The following is a 23,551-nucleotide window of genomic DNA, read 5'->3' as shown; positions in this document are numbered from 1 at the left end:
TCGCCCCTTAAAAAAGGACCACAACACACAAATAAAACTTTTTCTCTTTAAGCCTAAAATAAAAATATTGTTGTTGAATTCAACCCCTTCTTCACCTCTTAAGTGCCCCTAAAGGCCTCTAAGCAAAATAAATATAGCAAAATAAATATATTCTGTATTGTTTTTATACAGACGGATGAACAAACAGACATACTCTGATTGTAGAGTTTTTGTGTATATATGTATCTTTATAATAAAGTAACAGGTTCTATGTGAGTCTTTGTGAACTATGGTTCTCCTTGATATGGTAGCTTTTCATATGTCCTGGTAATGTTTATAACTATTTTGGGGAAGGGTACCATCACTATCCCAAGAGAATCAACTCTCCAAAATAAATGTTTTGACTTATTCATTAAAAAAACTGTAATTGTAAGGGGGGTTCGACTTCCCCCCCCCAACCCAAGGGCCTCATATGCCTCTAGAGGCGTAGCCGCTGCTAGAAGATTATCCATTAATATAAAGTAGTAAAGTTTTTTATCTGAATCTCAAAATTAGGCAATTAATTATGAATAAAAAAATCACGCAATCTTTCTTTAAAAAAAAATCAATCTTTAAAGTTAAATAATGTGAAAAGTATAAGTTTAAATGAAAAAAAGTCTTTAGTAAGTGCTATTTATTTTTGATGATAAAGATTTTGCAAAAGACGTTTTATTGCTATGTTGATCAGAAATATGTTAGAATTTGTTGTTAGGTTTTTTCTACAAACCTTTATATTGAAAGTCTAAATTTGAAAATGGTGATTTTTTTAAAGCTTATAGTATTTATATAAGTTGTTTGTATCTTTAAATAAAAAAAAATATTACAAATCATTTTTTGTTTGTTTTTTATTAAAGATTTTCATATTTTTTTCAATTTTTTTTCAGAACTTTAAATTGAAAAAAAACCAAAAGACCCCGCTAAAATATTTTGTCTCCACCTGGAATCATCAAGGATTTATGTATATTTTCACCCTACATAGGTCCCAGGGCTCGGCACTTACTTTTGTCTTGATTCAATTGTAGCCCACAGTGAATTAGTAGCTGAAACGTTGGAACACTCAGCTAAATAAACCAACCAATCCTACTTCGATGAAAGTTTTCAAAGTTGTTAGCTAACGTTAAAGAAAACGTTATTGTAAAATTTTGGGGACTAGTGTAATAAACAGCCAAATGTCTTGTCCCTACCTGGTATTCTCTGTACACTTACTATTTTATTCATATTAGATACTTTATGTATTGTTTTAGTAACAAGAGGGTAATTGTACTTTATCTATTTGAAACAGCGTAAAGGTTCAGTAAAAAATGACGTCATTTTTATTGGACACTATACAATGTTTTCTTCATTTTAGTTTTTTAACAATTTAATTTTGAAACAAAGGTGAAAACATTCATAAGTAGCAAAATATATTGGAAAACAATCCCAAAAAAATCTGCAATTTATCTTAATTAGCAGCAGAGAAAATTAAAAATATATTAAAAGTAAAAAAATAAAGCTGCTTTTTCTTTCATCTTCGAAAACAAAGTAAACAAGAACCACGGGAAATTCAATTTTGATACTATTGCTCACAAAAATCAGACCAAAAAGACCAAAGATGTGTGAAAATCAATAGAAATATAGAACCGGCTTAAAAACTGCTATGGATATTCTCATAAATATCCCAGTATGATGGGAATCGTGACCAAAACATCAGAGGACTAGCTTTAATAGCAGCTAAGTAAATCTTATTTCACCCATACCGTTACTGACAGACGGACAGACAAAGTTGATTATAGAGTAGCTTCGCTACTTAAAAACGATTAAAGAAAATGGTTGCTTGCTGTCCTTTGGTAAAATAAGATCAAAATAGTACAGATACACATAAAACTAACAAACATACAGACAAACATGTACAGTAGCTTTGTTAACGGTGAAATTGATTGGCTGAAAAGAAAATTAGACAAAGATAAAGAATACGTTGCATAAAAAGCAGGATATTATGTTGAGGGGAAGGTATAAACAATACATTATGAAAGAAAAAGTAATTGATGAGTAATTTGTTTTTAAAAGCGAAGCTTTTCTATAATTAGGATTGGTCCGTCCGTCCGTAACGGTTAGCTTTAATCGTTAATTTAGGCCTATAACTATTGTCCTATTGATTTCTATCTTCATGATAATATTCCTGTATTGGTTAGGTACGATTTAGAAATCGTAGCAATTCTTTAATCGTTACCAGAATATCTGTACATCCATTTTAAACATTAATTTTTATGTAATATAATCATCTGATTTATTTGATTTTTGGAATACTGATTCTTAGTACAATTAGGTACAATATTATAAGCGAAGAACTATAATCACTTTTAAAAATGTCATTATGTCCTTAAAGAGTATTCTGTATTTAAGAAGTATTGCAAGAATTTTATCAAAAATTATATATATTTATATTTTGCATATTCAGTTCTGACACTTTACAGGTGTTAATGTTCGTTTGTCATACCGTTTCAGAGCTTTGCTCATATGGATGTTGTCATCCTTGTTAATCTTTACCTTATTGATTCATTCTTTTGCAATACAATATATGTAAAGTAAAGGTAAATTAATCTCTCTATTGATATTTTTGTAAAGCCTTCCTGGGTAATGGAACAAAGTGTCTAAAAAAACAGCCATGTGACGTCATAAAAATGAGGGAGATGAGAGGAGAAATGGGAAAGAAACCCCCTTAAAAAAGAGATGGATATTCCCTCATTTTTATGACGTTACATGGCTGATTTTTTAGACACTTTATCCCACTACCTTCCTGTTATTCTACAAAGTATTCTATGATTCCAATGTCTACCTATTGGTTTTTCTTGGCTTAACTTGCTAAATAGTTGTTGTCAAGTCTCTAATGAAAATAAAGTGATAGATATTGGAAGCAACAATAGCTTTTCCATAGAAATTGGGTTGCCGAATTTTTTCTCTGCCAAATATACCTTGATTATAATTCATGCACTTTTACGTTGAGAAAAAAACAGTCCATAAATTCTTAGTAAAAAACAAAAATAAACACCTTTTTGGTTACAATTAACACTAACAATAAGTTGTATCCTCCTCCCCCACACTCAAAGGTTAGGGGTTATATTTTGTCATATAAGATAGTACTCTGGTGGGTTAGATGAGAGCTTTCAGAAAATTTGAAAGTTTGAATTGCTAGAGATTGTTTCTTAAAGGGACTTAGCATGAAAGAATTTCTCATCGTATTATCAAACTTTAACATCATATCATTCATAATATTTGAAAGATAAGACTAAATGATCTCTTGTTTCCTTAAAAAAAGGCTTTTTCAGACAATTTCTAATAAAGCAAAAATTGGAAGAAATTTTTCCAGATCGTATATATTTGAAGTTAAATGTCTTTTTTCCTTCTATAGCTAAAACTAAACTTTTTTCCTTCCCGTTAAGCCTACTTTATACATAAACTTTGCTTTAAACCAATGTATAGTTACTTGGAAATTAGTAAAAATAAGCCATAAAGAAAATTTTGGCATATTGCTAACATAGCAACCATAATATGAAATAAAAATACATAAATACTTATATTCTAACATGGCAACCATGATATGTAATACAAACACATAAATACTAATACTCTAACATAGCAAAGGTGATATGTAATACAAACACATAAATACTGATATTCTAACATGGCAACCATGATATGTAATACAAACACACAAATATTAATATTCTAAAATGGCAACCATGTTACTTAATACAAACAATTAAATACTAATATTCTAACATGGCAACCATGATATGTAATACAAACACATAAAAACTAATACTCTAACATGGCAACCATGATACTTAATACAAACAAATAAATACTAATATTCTAACATGGCAACTATGATACGTAATACAAACACATAAATACTAATATTCTAACATGGCAACTATGATACATAAAACAAACACATAAATACTAATATTCTTGCATGGCAACCATGATACGTAATGTAAACACATAAATACTAATATGCTAACATGGCAACCATGATTGGTAATACAAACAAATAAATACTAATATTCTAACATGGCAACTATGATACGTAATACAAACACATAAATACTAATATTCTAACATGGCAACTATGATACATAAAACAAACACATAAATACTAATATACTTACATGGCAACCATGATACGTAATGTAAACACATAAATATTAATATGCTAACATGGCAACCATGATTGGTAATACAAACACATAAATACTAATATTCTAACATGGCAACTATGATACGAAATACAAACACATAAATACTAATATTCTAACATGGCAACTATGATACGTAATACGAACACATAAATACTAATATTCTAACATGGCAACCATGATACGTAATACAAACACATAAATACTAATATTCTAACATGGCAACCATGATAGGTAATACAAACACATAAATACTAATATTCTAACATGGCAACCATGATATGTATTACAAACACATAAATACTAATTACTAATATTATAACATGGCAACCATGATACGTAATACAAACACATAAATACTAATATTCCAACTTGGCAACCATGATAGGTAACACAAACACATAAATACTAAAATTCTAACATGGCAACCATGATTAGTAATACAAACACATAAATACTAATATTCTTCCTCAATTATTTAGGCTTATCATTTATTCATTTTCGGTATACTCAATGAACACGGATCCAGAGATATAGAAATAGTAATTTATCGAATCGTATTATTGACAGATTTTCGCGGATATTACAATAAAAGTTATACGATTAAAACAAGAGTTGAAACCGAGGGGTCGAAGGCCCGGGCAAACAAAACTGGTATTAATTTTGTGAATTTTATTTTAATATTTGTGGAAAATTGCCTGTAATATGATGCATAATTTTTCAGCATAGCTAAAAACCGGTTCTAATCCAACGGATACTAATCGGTTTCGAAGCCATTCTGAAAATTAATTTTGTAATATTTCCATGCTTATGGCGTATATAAAGGACAGAGTTACAGTTCTTTGTAAACTTTTGGGCAGATTTTGGAAATAATTTAAATTCCGAGACAAGGGTGTTGGAGAGGAGGGTCCACAGGTCGTTTAAAGAAAGATAACCAATAATTTATCATTCAAATAGATTTGAAAGCTATTTTAGTAAATATTGTAAAAAGTAAATATGGCTATATCTACACAATAAAGGAATTTTTATGCTTTGCAGATGCCCCCTAGAAATTGTTACGTTACAATATCATACATTTTCTTTAGCCCAATCATTTGTTCAAAAGATTTTACTCTAAAATGCTTATTTAAACCCTAAGTACATAATTATGTTAAACATTTTTTTGCTTCAGAAAATTATATCAATGTGCTCTTTTAACATGTAAAAGAAGGCAAAAACTTAGTTTCTTGAATTCAACAAGATGATAATCTACATAATAGCGGCGTTGATAAAAAGAAATAATCATCAAATAATAATTATATACAGAGAAGAAACGCTTAATCATTAAGAAAATCAAGAATCTCCATTGCAATTATCTGAATCTATAAAATGATCCTATCATTTTTAAATATCTTAGTTAAAACAGAATAAATTTAATTTTTAAAAGCGAAGCTTTTCTATAATTAGGGTCCGAGACAGATATCTTGTTTCGTTAATTTAGGCATGTTAGAATTGTCCTATCGATTTCAAACTTTGCATGGTGATTCCTGTGGTAGTTAGACACGATTTAGAAGGCGTACCATTACCAGAATGTCCGTACGTCCATTTTAAACGGCTATACTCAAAAAACGCCTATCTCAGAAAACGCCTATCTCAAAAAACGCCCATCTCAGAAAACGCCTATCTCAAAAAAAAAATTATAAAGCAATTTAACATCTTCTATTTAACAATTTAACTTTCCATATTTGATGAATTTTGGGGGAAAAATAGGGTAAGGCTATTTTAATGTCTTATCTCTATATTCCTTCTTATTTTCATCAGATTAAAAAATGATGTTATTTTGAATGAGCTTCAATAATTAAATTCTTTCCTCCAATGAGTTCTCCCTACAATAATTTTCTCCCATTTATTTATATTCTCTTAATATAGCAGCTACTCTTTAGTTTACCATTTTATCCATATTTGTACATAGTTTATTAATTGGTTGATTTGGTAACTGTTTATTTTTGTTTTAAGTAAGAGATCATGAATGACAATTATTGTATTATTCTATTGAATACTATTTATAAATTAGGCTTTATTTTTCAAAAATGTAGTGGGCATTTTATGTAAAAGGCGTTTTTTGAGATAGGCGTTTTCTGAGATGGGCGTTTTTTGAGATAGGCGTTTTCTGAGATGGGCGTTTTTTGAGATAGGCGTTTTCTGAGATAGGCGTTTTTTTAGATGACCCTTTTAAACATATTTTTACTTTTTTTAACAACAAATTTTTAAGTGAACTAATTATCCGATTGTTCTGATTTTTGGTATATTGATTCCTGGGACAACAAAGTAGAACATTATAAGCAAAGCAACCCTATAATCAAGTCTTAAAATGTAAGTATGTCCGTAAAAATTATCATATATCAAGAAGTTTTTCAACAAATTTACTTACAATTTTGCTTTGACTCTTATTTATTTATATACTGATTATTCAGTTCTGACACTATACAAATGTTAAGGTCCGTTTGTCCTACCGTTTCAGTGCTTCGCTTTTATGGATGTTGTCATCCTTGTTCAATGAAAATTAAACGATATTTATTTGGCAAAATATTATTATTACAGAAATAATAATGAAAGATTCTATTGTGTTGCTTCCTGTTAAGGATCAGAGTATAATATATATGTCCCCACCCCGTGGACCCAGTGCCGACTTTTAATTGGGTCTTTGAATATCAGCCAATAGCATCGCAAATATTAACACAGCTAAGTCTCTTCAAAAAGGAATAAAGCAAATTGCTAGCAAACAAAACAGGCCCTCAAAACAGGGACCAATAATTGTCTGGGTTATATGTACATCTATTTGTTACGGTAGCACTTACAGACATTCTAAATTTAAAAAGCTTTGCTCATAAAAGTACTCTTATCAACAAGTTGTGAAGAAAGAATAAATATTTACTGACAGAGAAAGAAAAGCAGGGCTCGGCAGATGCTCACTAGCCGCTGTTTGATTCTTAATTTTTACTAAAAGGTTGAATTGTCAAATTAGAAATTATCAGCTGATTTTAAACTTGTAAAATGTCAAGTTTCTTGCGGCAGATGGGTTGCTTATTCGCGGATGCCGAGCCCCGAGCAAAAGTATGAACAAACTTACACAATTCTTTAGACATCTTTCAATTTTATCTTGTCAATTTTTGGAAACTATGTATTACATGTCATATTCGGTTAAAAATTCGAGTATTTGCTTTTTTTCTTAAAATTTGCATATCATTTTTCTTTTTTTACGGTTGGAAATTTTTTTTACCTTCCAATCAGGGACGTCTAAGGGGTGGGGGTAAAAGGGTGATTACCACCTCCCCCCCCCCAAAAAAAAAAAATTGGACGCCCTTGCTTCCAATATTGTTTTTTTCATCAAAATGTTGTTTTTTATTACTAAGCCATCAGTGGAAATTATTGTTAAAGGGTTATTTTTTAAAATCATATCCGAATTATTTAAAGAGAATGATTTATAGAGAAGCTATGCTAACATATTGAAATATGAGAAATTAATGCATCGATATTGAATTTTCTGAATTTCCAAGTGTTGTACCTTCACCACACACATCATGGTAACTTCAGATTGGGCTATGTTCAAATAAAGAAACCGGATCATGTAAAGAAAACGAAGTTTCGGGTTTCGCTGCATTTTCACAGTAGCTTTTCTCCTATTTCTTCACAGTAGCTTTTCTTCTATTTCTAGTCCCTGTAGGGGGCTCTAACCCTGCGGGGCCTATTTTCTAACCCTGCATGGCAATCATTAACACTTACCTAACCTAACCTAACCTAAAATAACCTTTCAAAAGCTGCTGTGAAAATGCGACGAGACCCGCAAATTTGTTTTCTTTCCATGACCCAAGAAACAAGTAAATAAGAATTGTATCTTCAGCTTGAAATTAAATGAAAATTTGGATCAAGTGCAGTTCACGGTAAAGTGTTCTTGATAACGATTATCTCCAAAAATCTATAAACTTTAAAGGCTTCTTACGGCCAAAAAATTACGGGTATTAAATCACTTTTACATTTTTTTGCACAGGTTTTTATACTAGCACATGATTTAATCTTAAGGTACCCTTGAGGTTCCCTACTCCAAATGTTCACATTATTTCATAGAATAGGGAAAGAATACTTTTTTATTAATTCGAAGTTTTTCTATAATTAGGGTCGGTACGTCCGTCCGTCCGCCCTACGTTCGTAAGTCTGTCTGTAACAAATAGCTTTTTTCGTTAATTTAGGCATGTTAGAATTGTCCTATCGATTTCAAACTTTGCATGGTGATTCCTTGTAATGATGATTGTTTAAATCTTTTAACAACAAGTTTTTTTTGTGATACAATGCTCCAGATGCTCTGATTTTTTTAATACTGCATCCCTATAATCAAGTGCTAAAAATGTCCTTAAATATTACCCCAAATTTAACAAATTGACTTACAATTTAGTTTCGACTTTATACATTTAATGTTAATGGTTGTTTGTCCTATCGTTTCAGAGCATCGCTTTTATGGATGTTGTCATCCTTGAATTTCTACACCCTAGCTTGTGCATTTTAGTCTAATTTTTAATTATTTTGCATTTTTTTTTGAAGATTTTCATAATTTAATTTTACTTTGATATAAATTAAATTGTTTAAAGCCCAGGCTAACAAAACTAATAATAATTTTAATATCCCGTATCCAGTTATATTGAAAATGGTAGAATATCCAAACCAACCCTACATATTAGTGAAACCTTTTCTTTTAAAATTTGTCAAATGAAATTGGATTGACCCCGCGATGCCAAAGAAAGGATCAATCAGCGTCGATAAAATGCAAATTTTTGTTCTTTTAACTTTTTTGCAATATCGATTTGTTAAATATATTTCATAGAATTTAAATTAATGAAGCATACTTGGCGAAAAAAAATTACTTAGTTTAGTAAAACCACTATACAATATTTATAAAAAAAATCTTCTTTATTGACAACTATACTTTTGTACAATGCGATAAAGTAAAACAAAATTCAAATTTATTTTCTCATATTCATTCGAATCCGGTGGATAGGAACCGGTTCTCATCCATACGAAAATTTATTTTCTCGTATTCATTCGTAACTGATTAATATCCGGTGGATTAGAAACGGTCCTCATCTGTACGAAAAAAAAATATGTATAGCATCGTATCATATCCAGTTTTCTACGATATCAAAAGTGTACAATCATAAGATTAAAATCTTATCTCAACTAGAAAGGGAGTAGTGGCCCCCCAAAGACAAGAACCCCCAAAAAATTAAGTTCTTGATACATTTTTTTCTGGAGAAAGCGCATGTTGGGGTGCCATGGCGTTTGTGTTTGTTACAGCATAATTAAAAGATTTTTTATTTTATTCTTCGCGAAATTTAAAACTCCCTTGAAAAACGAAGAAAATAATCATGAAATTCTGATAACTATAAGTGTGGTCAAATTGCTTTCAAAAAGTTCTAATAAAAAAACTTACTGTATTTGTGTTTGCAATAACTAAATATGAATGATAATATTAACAAAAATTTATACCTTTTGCCTTTGGACCATTGCAATGTATTATTATTAATGTAGTGAAATCAATAATGCCATTATACAGTAGAATATACTCATTTATCCAACAAATATTATATAGATAAATATCAGAGATCTAAAGGGATAGGACAATGGCCCAAAAATTGATGTATATCCCCAAAGCTTTTAAATGTTTAAAAATATCTACATTCACTAATGCTCTTTTTTTTGGGTATAGTTCCCTTTCGTGACAACGCCTCTTAAGGGGCATTTCGTCGTATTTTCAAAGGAGTTTTTGATAGTTTATTATATGTTAGGTTAGGTGATTGCCCCGCAAGGTTGGAGCCCCCTGTAGGTGTTACAAATAGGAAAAAATCCACTATGAAAATGCGACGAAACGCCTCTTAAGAGGCGTTGTCACGATCAGGACTATACCCATCTTTTTCGATATAGTAAACTTTTACTGAAATTATTATACAATGAATTTATTTATAAAATAGTATTTATTTAAGTTATCTTTTAGAACTAAAATGATTAATTTACACAATATGTATGAAATAAGAGGTCATAGTTCCGTTTTATGACAATTCTAGGCTTGTACCAATTTTATATTCTGTTTTTCTATTGACAATATTCTTTTTATGTTACTAGCAGCGACGCCCCTAGCATCTAGGGGTTCTGTATTTGAAGTGGCAGACAAGCATGGGCTAGCAAATAGCTTAAAACCATCTCAAGACTTAAATCTGAAAATGAAACAGTCTATAACCACCACAAGACCTATGAGAAGTTTATCTATAATAGCTAAAAATTCAGTAGTTCTCGAGATCTTAAGTTTCAGACTAAAACTCTTACTACTTTTTATAATAGGATTGTAATTTGTAATTCAATAGCAAATTTGCAAATATGTATAGCATTTAGGTAAGGATATATTAGATTTGGTTCAGCGGCTCTTATTAAGAATATGGCCTCATTTGACATATTTCTTTATATCATACTAGCGGCTTTGCCCCTAGCCTCTAGGGGCTTTGCCCCAAGAGTCACAATTACATCTTGTATTACCTACCCAGCCGAAAACAAATTTGTATGGATCGCAAATTTTCGCGAATAAATAGCGAATTCGTAAAAAAAAATTGGGCAGGGATTTTTTGTTGTTTGGGGGGGCCGGGGTGTCCCACACCCCAAGAAAATAGCCTAAAATCACAATAGGACCATTAGATATATTCCCCGAAGAATAGAATCCGATCGGTTCAGTGGTTACCAAGATCTTAAGGGATAGACTGACGGACAGATGGACGGACAGACGGACGGACAGACATACATTGTTCTACTTTGTATTATAGATTGGTACAACCTTAGTAGAAGTAAAAATTGAAGAAAAAAACAGTCATCAATAAAAATGTTAGCTGTAAGCCTGTATGAAAACATCTAATGGTTAGTGTTGGTTAAAAATCTGTTAAAAATGTTGGCGCCCCAAGATGAACAGTTTGATCTGACATACAGTATAGAGGAGCCCTTGCCCTCCCCACCTCCTATATTTACACTAACGTAAGTTTTTAAAAGTTTTATAAAAATGTATAATGCTAAAAGATTTTAAGAAGATGCAATTACAATGAGTATAAATTGATAAAGTGTCTCGAAAATCAGCCATGTGACGTCATAAAAATGAAGGAGATGTGAAAAAGAAAACCCCTAAAAATAAGATAGATAATCCCTAATTTTTATGACGTCACATGGATGATTTTTTGAGACAATTTGTCCAGTTACAACATGGGTACGCAGAGTAAACACCCTCCATAAATTTCATTTTTTTTAACTCTCCCTCAAGCATCACACATCTCTGAAAAAATCCTTTCCAGTATCTGGACCAAGTTTCTCAAAAACCAGCCATGTGACGTCATAAAAATGAGGGATTATCCATCTCTATTTAGGGGCTTTCTTTCCACACTTCTCTTATCTCCCTCATATTTATGACGTCACATGGCTGATTTTTGAGACACTTTGTCAAGTTACCCTTTGCACGCCACTAAAAAGTACACTACAGTTATAAAGATGTCTATTTTAAAATATTCATCTTTTTAGAAATATTGTAAATAAAAGAAATATGGGGGACTAAGTAGAAATAAAAATATAAACCATATAAAGATGCAAATACTTGTTAATATTACGTGGAATCAGGAATGATCCTTCTTGTTGATAGTAGAATGAAAAAAACGCCCACCAATTAAGTAAATCACTGGAGGGGGGAGGAGTTAAATTAAACTGTATGTCCCCATCCTAAGGAACTTGTGCGGACTCTCAATTGGGTCTTTGAAAATCAACCAATAATGTCGGGAATATTAACACAGCCAAGTAGCAGAAAATAATTTGCTAGCAGACGAAAAGGTAGTTAGTGTTGATATTCCCGACGCTATTCGTTGATTTTCAATGACCCAATTGAAAGGCGGCATAGGGTCCTTAGGAAGGGTACAAACGATAATTTCCCTCCTTTATATTATGGGATGATGTTAATTTGTTCATTTATTTTCTAGCTATTATACCTTATGGATGATGTCAACCTTGTTAAAATATTATCGGGTGCAATGGTCATCTACTTTCTCATTACTGGAAAATTCCTGGGATGATCATGCAACTATTTGAAAATAATATTTTCTTTATATGCTGACGTCTTTCTATTGTCAGACAAATATATATTTTATACACCATACATACATGTTAGCATGGTTCATAATTTAATACCTCTAAATCATCAACAGGTAGGGGACAATGGGATGTCTATTACACTAGTCCCCAAAGTTTTTAATAACTTTTTCTTATTCGTTATTTATCAACTTTAATGCATTTTTGATTGGTTGATTCATTAATTTGAGTGTCCAAACGTTTTATCCACTAGTTTTAATCTACAAAAGGGGTAATTTTATGTATCATCAAGTCTTTTCCCTTAAGATCCCTGTAAATCATGGATCTTTAAGGAGAACGATATTAAATGATAAATTTATGTACATCCCCAATGATGTTAAAACAAATTATTCCTGATGTATAGTAGAATGATAGTTTGGAACCAATTAATAAAAATTTATAAAGATTACTTAATTTTTTTAGCTTACGAATATGATAACGTGTTTATAAAGCTTTGGGTACAGATTACCCAAAGCTTTATAACTATGATATTTTATTATTACTAAAATTTAAGTAATTTCATGGACCTGTAATTGGTTTGTTACAAACTAATAGTGTCACGTTTCAACCAATAATTTCATTCTACAGAATAATGAATATTTTGTTTATCAAAATTGGAGATGTATATTAATTTATTCTCCTTTGTCTTATCCCTCAAGATCCTTTGGTATTACTTTTTTACTTTAAATGATTCTTTTAAAGCTTTTTTAAGAATGTCTTCTCAGTATGCTGTTTAAGAAATTTAAGACACATACTAAAATCAGACAAAAAAATTAATATTCTAATACGATTCTTTTATTGCATTTTGACCCAGTCTTTTACTTATTTCATATGTTATATTCTACATAGATTATAAATTGGTGACATTTATACAGGGAAGGAGGGGACATTGGGATGTTTATTACACAAGTCCCCAAAGTTTTATAATATTGTTTTTATTCATTGTCTCGACAACTTTTGAAACTTTTATTAACTCTTGATTGGTATGTTCATTAAGTTAAGTGTACAAACGTTTCAACCGCTGAAATCAATCTACAGATGGGATGATTTTGTGTATCATCATTCTGAATTTATCAGCCATTGTTTTATCCCTTTAGATTCCTAAATACAGGGATTTAGAGGTGAAATAATTAGTTAGTAATAAGTAATTTTTGTGGGGGAAAGAAAGGTTGTAAATTAATTAAACAGAATTATCCCCTTCCTGCTTGCATTAACTAATATTTGTTGCTGATGCATCATAATAGAGATGTAACATATGAATAAGATAAAATATTATATAGGAATTTCACGTAGATATAAGTTGATAGAAGATAGGATAAGATAAAAACAAGGATGAAACATCCCTAAAAATGCTCTGAAGCGGTAGGACAAATGAACATTAACACTTGTAGAGTGTCAAAACTGAATAATAAGAATATAAATGTATAAAAATCAAAACAAATTGTAATTAATTTTGTTGAAAAACTGCTTAAATAAAGTATAAAATTTAAGAACATACTTACATTTTTAAGACTTGATTATAGAGATGATTCGCTTACAACATTGTACTTTGTTATTCTAGTAATCAGTATTCCAAAAATTGCCATGTTTAAAATGTACGTACGGACATTCTGGTAATGACTATAGAGTTGCTACGCTTTCTATATTGTACCTTAATACTACAAGAATCACCATGCAAAGTTTAAAATCGATAGGACAATTCTAACATGCCTAAAGCTATCCGTTACAGACGTACGGACGGACCGACTGTAGAAAAGCTTCGCTTTGAACAAGATTTTAAAGTTGTATTTCAGTATTTGTTATTTTGGTCTAACTGTAATTTTAATTTTGCCCAAAAACATTCCCAAGAAAAATTCTAACAATAAAATAGTTGAAAACCATCCTGATACTTATTTGAGGCTTCCTTAAAATGGGGAACTCACTCAGTTCTGTAGTTATGGAAATCTCTAGCTGAGACAAAAAAAAAGTCTTATTACTTTATGTAATAGGATATATATATTTACTTTTAAATGTTTTAAAGGAAATAAATTAGTTTAGAATGGTCAACTAATAATTAGAGTTAGAATACAACATAATATATCTAGCTTTCCAAATCAATTTATCCTTGTTAAATATATTATTTCCTACTGCAGGTGAAGAGCAAGGTCGAGCTAATATTTCTCTAATTATATTCTCTCTTGTCTACATATTTTCAATAACATCCCATCAGCTACAAATACAAACCCATCCTCCCCTCCTCCGACCAATAAATCTTTAAATATAGATGTATAAGATTAGATTAGATTTATTATTCTTGGGTGTACATATATAGAAAAAAAAAAATAATAAATGAATTTAATAAATATACATTTATATTTACAGTTAAATTTTATTGATATGGTTAATTTATAAAAAAAAATGTCTTCCAAAATGGCAGTTTCCTAAAAGGTAGGAAGTATGCAGTTATGTGTTTTCACACATTGTTTTCATACAGGTCATAACCAGACAACTAACTGGATCCCTCTGTTGGGGACCTTTTTGCGTCTGCTAGCAACTTGATTTCTGCTCTTTTGTAGCGACTTGGCTGTGTTAATATTTCTGATGCTATTGGTTGATTTTCATAGACCTAATTGAAAGTCGGCATATAATTATTTGACTACTTCCCCTTCTATTGTTTTAATCTAATCTCCCACACCATATATTTCATATATTTCTGATAACAAGGCTTTACCATTTTTGTCTTTTTTCTTTAATAACGCTAATTTTCAAATGGAAAAATGATGAAAAGATGCAAAGCAGGTGTTGACATTTTGTGCAATTTAAGAATGAAATATTGTGCAAAATATATACACAGAATACAAGCCTATTATATTAAATAGTCAGGTTTTTTTTGTCTCTAGCATAAAATATCAATAACTACTGAAATGATTAATTTCTCCACTTTAAGTAAGCTTCACATAGGTCCTTTGATGGTCCTAGGCTATTAAGCATCATTAATTACAAGATAAATAGGACTTGAAACATAAATATTTATGTCAGGAGTACCTACTTATTTTAGTTGTAGTTTTTAGATATTTACCTTTATCATTACCTCGTAAGGGCGGGATTCTTCTTCGATTTAAGTGATCATCTAGAGTATCCAAAGCATCATCCATGTGTAATGGGATGTGATACTCTAACACCCAAGGATTTTAGGTTAAGTAACATCCATCAGACAACCAACCCTTTGATTGCACGACCTTTGTCTGAGAAGTAATAACTGTGCATAGCAGTAAGTTGCGCCTGTTTATGGACTAAGGCATTCCCCCTACTCTTACTATATTTGTCGTGCACCTGATATAGCAGTAGTAGGAACCATTTATTTTAACGTCTTTAGTTATGACGCGGTATCGGCCCGAGATTCAAACCTATCACCTCCCTGGCGACGAGCGGATGCGCTACATGTTGAGCCACGATCGCGGATAACTTTTTAGTTTTTAGATATAGGGGGGTTAATTATAATACGTTATTTTCAGAAAATGGGAAGTTGTTTTCTCGTAATAGACTATAATATAGAATATGCCTTTTTCCTGTACTTCTAATAAACATTATTTTTTGCTAGATCAATTGAAATAGCATCATAATACTTAAAAAAGATGTATCTTCCTTTTTTAATTAAGTTAATCTTCAATTCATATATTTAAAGTATTGTTAATTTCCATACAAATAAGAATAATAATAATACAATGATATAATGGTGATTTCAATTACGATAAAACAGTATCATGCACATAAAATCATTTTAACCATCAAGACAAGAACAGTTTAATACATTCCTAAAAGTTTGAAAGTGCATTTCTAATTAATATATTTGTAGACTCGACAAAGTGGCTGAAATAAATGAGCCGTGTGACGTCAGTAGATCATCTCTTTTTAAGAGTTTCCTTTCACAGTTCTCCTCTCATCTCTCCCTTTTATGACGTCACACGGCTCCTTTTTTCAGCCACTTTGTCGAGTCACACAAATTTGACACTAACATTTTATGATTGTACTTTTGAAGAAAAGAAAATAGTTAATTTAGGAAAGTAGATTATAGAGTAGCTAATGATTATTACATACCTAATTCCTTTTTATCTGTAGGATTATCCTAATACGATATATTTGTTCTCAAACATTAGTATTATATTAATAATCATTAGTATAAAGCATTCTTTGGAAAGATTATTATTAAAATCGAAGCTATAATTAGTGTCGGTCCGTCCATCTGGAACTGATAGTTTTTTTTTGTTAATTTAGGCATGTTATAATTGTCATATCGATTTTAAACTTTTCGTGGTGATTCCTGTAGTAGTTAGGCATTGTTTGAAAGCGTAGCAACTCTATAATCATTACCAGAATATCCGTACGTCCATTTTTTAAAATGTACATTTTTAACTTTTTCAGTAACAAAATTTTATGTGATACAATTATCCGAGTGATCTGATTTTTGGAATACTGATTCCTAGGACAACAAAGTACAATGTTATAAGCGGAGCATCTCAATAATCAATATGTAAATATGTCCTTAAACATTATCTTGTATTTAAACAGTTTTTCAAATGATATTCTTACAATTTTGTTTCGACTTTCATACATTTATATTCTGATTATCATTCTTTTTGTTATTGGTTTCCCACCACCAACAAAAAAAAAACAATGTAGAGGGTAACCCTATCCCTCTTGGAATAATTCCTCAAGAGGCTAGGGGCTAAACCACTAGTTAGTTGTAAAATATTTTTGTGAAGTAATTAAATAAATTTCCAAAGTTTAAACTCTACAAGTTCATATTAACCTTGGAATAAGGTGTAAAGAAAATAGAAATATAATGTATCTAGACTTTTTTTATACTAAAAATCAGCAAAAAACTATTATAAATTTTTGGATCTTGGAAAGAAAGCAAAGTAGTATTTTATTTTAGGTTAGGTTAGGTAAATGTTAATGACTGCCCCGAATGTTTAGAACCATCCAGATATTAATCGTTTTTGAATGAATATGAGAAAAATTTTCATTTCCTTTTCGTTTTATTAGAAGGATCTACTAGTTATCTAGAACATGGTGTTTTTAGGCTCTAGGTAATTCTACTCTAATGTAAACGCTAAGGATCAATATAACTTTGCACATTTACATACCTACACACTGCAGGAATCTAAAGGGATAAGACAATGGCCTTTAAATTAATGTACATTCCCAATAAAATTGTCCCCTCCTGTAGATTACAGTTAGTTGTTGAATCGTTTGGACACCAACTGAATGAACTAACCAATCAAAGTCCTCAAAGTTTCAACTAATAAGAAAACACTACTATAAAACTTTGGGGCCTAGTGTTATAAAAAGTCCAATGTCCCCTCCCGCCCTGCCTACATTGGATGCAAGCAAAGGACAATGACCGATAATTTTCTCTTCCGCATATTTAATCAAGGGAATAGTAGCTTTGTAAAATTCAGTAAAGTTGTAAGTAATATTACAGTCAAATGCGCTTATTAGGTCAAACTGTTTTTAATATGAGTTTAACTAGGAACCTAGTAAAAGTGGTTGACTCTGATTATGACGTAGAAAAATTTACCAATGAGAGGCCAGTATACACTGTAATTGACCAATAGTAAAATTTATAGTGGCCTCTCATTGGCTAATTTTTTTTACGTCATAATCAGAGTCAGACTAGGTTATTAGCTATCGTTTGGTACACTTAAGAACAGTTAGACTTAATTTTCGCATTTGACTGGAAGCTTGATCACAATTTTTAGGAATATTGCGAAAGCTACTATTCCCTTTGTGCTTTTGTGCAAGTATATGAACTATTTTTGATGAATTTGCCATTAGAATGTTTTTAGATTTGGTCGATATGTCTGTATTTTCCATTAAAGGCTCTTGAATTAAAAAAATTTTCTATATTTTCTCGTCTTATTGAATATGTTTATCCTCGTTTTTGAAGGCTATAGCTAGAAACACATATCTTATGAACTAGTAGGACAAAGTGTCCCAAAAATCAGCCATGTGACGTCATAAAATGAGGGATTATCTCATCTCCCTCATTTTTATGACGTCACATGCCTGACTCTTTGTCCTACTACCTTATGAACAATCTTAATCTTAATGTACATACCGTATATGTACTTGTAACTTATAAATCTAATCTAACTTTAAATCAAACATTATGTAGATAATTTTCTACAATATAAGAGTAAAAGAGTAAAGAAAGTTAGATTACATACTTTTTAACATTTAGAATAATAAGAACTTCGTTATTTGTTATCTGTTCAATTGATCAATCACAAAAAGAATTTTATAAAGAATATTGTCAACTATAAAATAGTTAAACTGTTTTTAACATATTTTTGAGGGGCAGTTATTCTTTTTCTTGGGGTGATTTCTCTTGGGAGGGTGGTGATTTCCTTCCCCAAAATAGTTAAAAACCTTCTCAGGACCTATGAGAAGCTACCCTATTAAGGAGATCAGAGGAGATATCTTACGCTACAGACAAAAAATGCTTACTATTTTATATAATGGGATAAACTCTAAGTATATTCAACCTCCCTACTGAAAAGCCGCTGAAAATTGCCTAAGTTTCTGCCTAAACTCTTGTTAATGGCTAAAGTACTTGTTGTAGCTAAGCTAATCTATAATTTGAAATGTCCGTCTGTCTGAATCGTTTTGGGAAAACCGTGATTTTCTCGGCTCCTATTCAAGATAGGCAGCTAAAAATTTTAGTAAAGATTCCTGTGACATATGCCCATCTAATCTATACATTGTTTTGGCCATGTGTTATTATTTGAGGTGCTAGATCGATTCCTAGATTTTCAGGATTTTCTTAACTCCTTTTCAAGATAGAAGTCTGAACTTTTTAGGGATTAATATATTATACATTCTACATATTTTCATTAAGTTTTATCATTAAAACGCACAAAATTAAAACCTTTTACTGGGAAAATAAATAAATAAATAAGGAAATTATGCCCCAAAACATGAATATCCCTGTAATAAGGTTTCCCCTCTGGTATACTGGATTTACTTGATTTACCTCACTCAACTTTCTGGCGTGTTGTACAGTGAAAAAACTACCCCCCCCTTATTTTTGATTTTCATCAAAATTAAGGGGGGGGTTAAAAACTACCCCCCCCTTATTTTTGATTTTTGTCAAAACTAAGCGGGGGGTTAAAAAACTACCCCCCCCTTATTTTTGATTTTTGTCAAAACTAAGCGGGGGGGGGGGGGTTTTCGGTGCTCCGGTCTTCACATGTAAGCAAGCACCTTTAATCCTGGTAAAATATCGGTTTAGAATCTATCATAATGGTTACATTAGAATATGTATGTATAGAAATAACAAGTTACACTATTATTTTTATCAACATAAGCCTGTAGTTATAGCGTATAATGTTATTTAGATTACGTCATTGTTTTTAAAAACCAAGCTTTTCTACAATTAGGGTCGGTCCGTCCGTCCGTAGGTCCGACCGTCCGTAACGGTTAGTTATTTTCATTAATTTAGGCATGTTAGGATTGTCCTATTAGAGTTCAAACTTTGCATGATGATTCCTGTAGTAGTTAGGTACGACTTAGAAAGCGTAGCAACTCTATTATCAATTCTAGAATGTCCGTGCGTCCTTTTAAACATGTTGATGTTTAACTTTTTTAACAACAACTTTTTATGCACAATAATTATCCGATTCATCCAATTTTTGGAATGCTGATTCCTAGGACAACAATTTACAATTTTATAATCGAATAATCTCTATAATAAAGTCTCAAAAATGTAAGTATGTTCTTAAACATTATCCTTCTTATAAGCAGTTTACTTACAATTATGTTTTGAATTTTATACATTTATATTCTTATTATGCATTTCTGACACTTTTGTTTAAGAGCTTCACTTTTATGGATGTTGTCATCATTGTTTAAATTAAAATGTCCATTTAAGCATTTTTGCTGCTTAAAGGTGCGTAGATTTGAACATAATCGAACTTGTTTTTAATTTGTGATAGAATTCCAAGAAGACTTTGCTCCTTAATTGACAAATCTGCCCATTATTGAAAACTTAAAATGAGATTTCAGGTTTTGGTTTTGACAACCACAGAATTAACATTGATTTCAGGGATAAGGCATCTTAATATAAAACATTTCTGTGTTTAATAAAATACAAAAATACCTAAAATGTAGGGGATTTAAATGAAAAACAGTACCTTACTCTTTGGAATTAAAGCGAGTTGTAGAAAGGGGGATTTAAACATTTTTAATTCAGGCATTAGAAAATTTATAAATAAGCCACCGTGGATGCTTTTTCTTTTATTCCTGGGAATGAAATATCGGTTATTGTGACACAGCAATGGACCCATCCTCTTACTCATGCCAAGTTCAGATTATTCATTCAGTTTTACAACAGAGAGAGAGAGAGAGGGGGGGGGAATGGACTGTCCATTACACAAGTCCCCAAAGTTTTATAATAACGTTTTCTTATTCGTTGGCTTAACAATTTTGTGAACTTTTAATGAATTTTCATTGCTATGTTTATTAAATTTGGCAGCTGTCATCTAAAGTGATAGAGGTCGAATTTCTTATTTTCTTTCTTTGAAATACCATAATTATCTACCAAAATTTTTTATTTTTAAACTTAAAAAATGAGAGAAAAGTTTTAAAAATGGATTTTTCTATTAATTTTATGGATTCCATACATATAAAACCTTACACATAAATTTGCATATTTTGTAGTATATTCATTAATTTTTCATGGAATAGAAAGATATTTCAAAACTGATTACTTGGGCTTACAAAGAAACTGTTTCAGAAAAAGGACTTTAAATGTAATCAGGAATCCAAAGGGATAAGACAATGGCCGATTAAATTTGTACATACTAAATGCTTATACAAAAAAATTACCTATTCTATAATTTATAATTAGTGGTTGAAAAGTTTGTAACCTCAACAAATAACCAACCAATCAAAATTCTAAAACTTGTTAATCAGAAAACGCTGTAATAAAACTTTGGAGACATAATCAGTCAGACACTATTACTGTGTTCATTTTAAAAACTTGGAAGCAAATTAGGTATATGACTTTTAGATCATTGAATAAAATCGCCGTCAGCATCAATCACCGCCTCTACCCGCCTTCTCAACCGCCGGCAGGCCCAGGTCAGAATGTAACTGTCCAAGCTGGCGAAGTTCTCCTTGATAGTGGCAATGAGGGAGGTCTTTATGGTATGGGTACGTCTATTGGTGCATGCTTCAAATTAGCCCAAGGTCCAAAAGTCCATTGAATTAAGATCGGGCTGCTGGGAGGCCCCATTTCCTTAGGAATGTGAGTAACCGCAGGATCCAAATTCAACCAACTTTCAAGCTACCCTTTGACACGGAGGCTCTTATTTGGACCACAGTTGAGCTAGAACGACGTTCTATACCTTTTTTGGAAATGTCAGGAAAATTCATCTAGGGTTGTCAGCGCAATTCATAGTCTAAAATAAGTTTTAAGTTCCATATGGGTCTCTGACGTCGAGAAACGAGAAATTTTAACGATTTTACACGATTTTTGACGTTTTTGACATCTCTAAATCTGCCACGTTTCACTTTTCCGGAGTACTAAAGCCAAGCCATTTTAGATAAAGAGATGTAGTCTTTTCTAGTGTCTTACTTATGTATCTAACAGTATGCCCAGCAAGTTGCATAACTCTAGCTCATCTACAGATGGGCTGAGGTCCGATTTAGTGGGCCCTAGTTAAGAATCCAGATTATACCACCAGCGCACTTCGAATCTGTTATGTTGAACATAAGCGCGGCCAGCTCGGAGTACGAGTCCATCTTCGCCCAAAGATTTTTTTGTGCTAAAAGGTCATTACCTTAGCTTTTTATAGTTGGGTCAAACGTCCTGATTGGTCAAGTAGTTTTGACGCTATGGCCGTTTTAAAAAAGTGCCTAGATATGTGGTGCACCCTGTATGTCTAGGTTAGACTCTTTAGTCACTTTTACACAGAGAGGCAATTGACAAATTATCATCTCTATTTCAAATTTTTTATCCAGTTTTACACAGTTAGCTGTATTAAACCAACTAAAAAGATTAATTTTCCCACCTTGTTATAATTATCTAGCGAATACGCCCCTAGAGGCATTCAGGGGCACTTGAGAAGGTAGGAGTTGAATTTGATAACCTAATAGCCCCACTCATTTTCGATTTTAGTTTTTAAGAATTTGTTTTAAAAATAAATTTGTTGAGGGGGGGGGGTATAATTTTTCCCGTAAATGGTTATAAACCTTTCCAAGACCAATGAGAAGCTACACTGTAAAGGGTAACCATATCTGTTCCGCGGATAGTGAGATCCTTCGGTGCAAACAAAAAGACAGACAGGCTGTTACCTTATTAATTAAAGTTGTATTTCTTGTTTTTAAACTGTTTTTAACCTTTTTTTGAATGGGGGGTCAAAACTATACTAGGACACCTATAGAATCAGACTGCAGAGCCCAAATTTGAATTAAGTCCCCAATAAACTTTTTTTGGGGGGATTTAAAAATTAATTTTTAGTGTTGCTGTAATCATTTTGACCGAAGCAAAAGCTCTTTTTATACTTCGGGTAATATTGTGGCTTACAGAACATTTTTATATAATTCACTTTATATTGATACAATAAAAAAACATTACTCTGTTCATTTGAAATATTTTTTTTTCCAAAACAATTAATTTCATTGAAAAATCAAACATTTACAATAAAACAAATAATTCTGAAATCTTACCAATAAGAAGTCTTGTTTTATATAATTCTTTACAATTCAAAAAAAGAGTGTTTTCACAAAGTGACGTACTTCCAATGTAGTTAAATATTTTTTGTTTAATTAAAATGAAAAGAATGAAAACCATACACATAAAAGATACAAACTTTTTAAAATTATTTTAAAATATAAGTTTGAATAATCTTATTTTATAACACATTTGTATATGTGACAAAAATAAATTTGTTGTATTGCATAAACATTTGTTGTCATTTAACCCTTTACAGCCATTTTTTATGTTTTTAAAATAAGTGAGAGAACACAAACATGTTCATGTTAATTCGTTGATATATTATAAAGAATTAACTTTTTAGTTAATTTTTATAGTAAAATCATAAGGCCTAATTTTACTCTATACCAGAATACAATATTTATGAAGCAAAACACTCTAAAAGCTACGAATTTTACCCAAATAAAAAAAGACCTTTTGT

The 23,551-nt window shown here is 31.1% G+C and overlaps 1 protein-coding gene across 4 annotated transcripts in view; it reads left to right on the top strand.

Annotated features, from left to right (window-relative positions):
- The window catches only part of Ih (hyperpolarization activated cyclic nucleotide gated potassium channel Ih), a 229,189-nt gene that overhangs the window by 86,199 nt on the left and 119,439 nt on the right, over positions 1–23,551 (top strand). For 2 of the 4 annotated variants that reach the window (XM_080146948.1, XM_080146955.1), the window contains exon 1: positions 11,070–11,240. The exons of the other annotated variants lie outside the window; for them this stretch is intronic. In XM_080146948.1, the coding sequence (XP_080003074.1) occupies positions 11,155–11,240 (86 nt within the window). In that variant the 5' untranslated portion in view covers positions 11,070–11,154. Of the gene's footprint in view, positions 1–11,069; positions 11,241–23,551 lie in introns of those variants that run through there. 4 annotated transcript variants of the gene reach the window in all.

The sequence above is a fragment of the Acartia tonsa genome, chromosome 2, assembly GCF_053477335.1.
Source record: "Acartia tonsa isolate MP-2025a chromosome 2, ASM5347733v1, whole genome shotgun sequence".
In the NCBI taxonomy this organism is placed as follows: Eukaryota; Metazoa; Arthropoda; class Copepoda; order Calanoida; family Acartiidae; genus Acartia; species Acartia tonsa.
The sequence above is the reverse complement of the archived record's forward strand: the minus strand, read 5'-3'. Positions and strand labels throughout refer to the sequence as shown.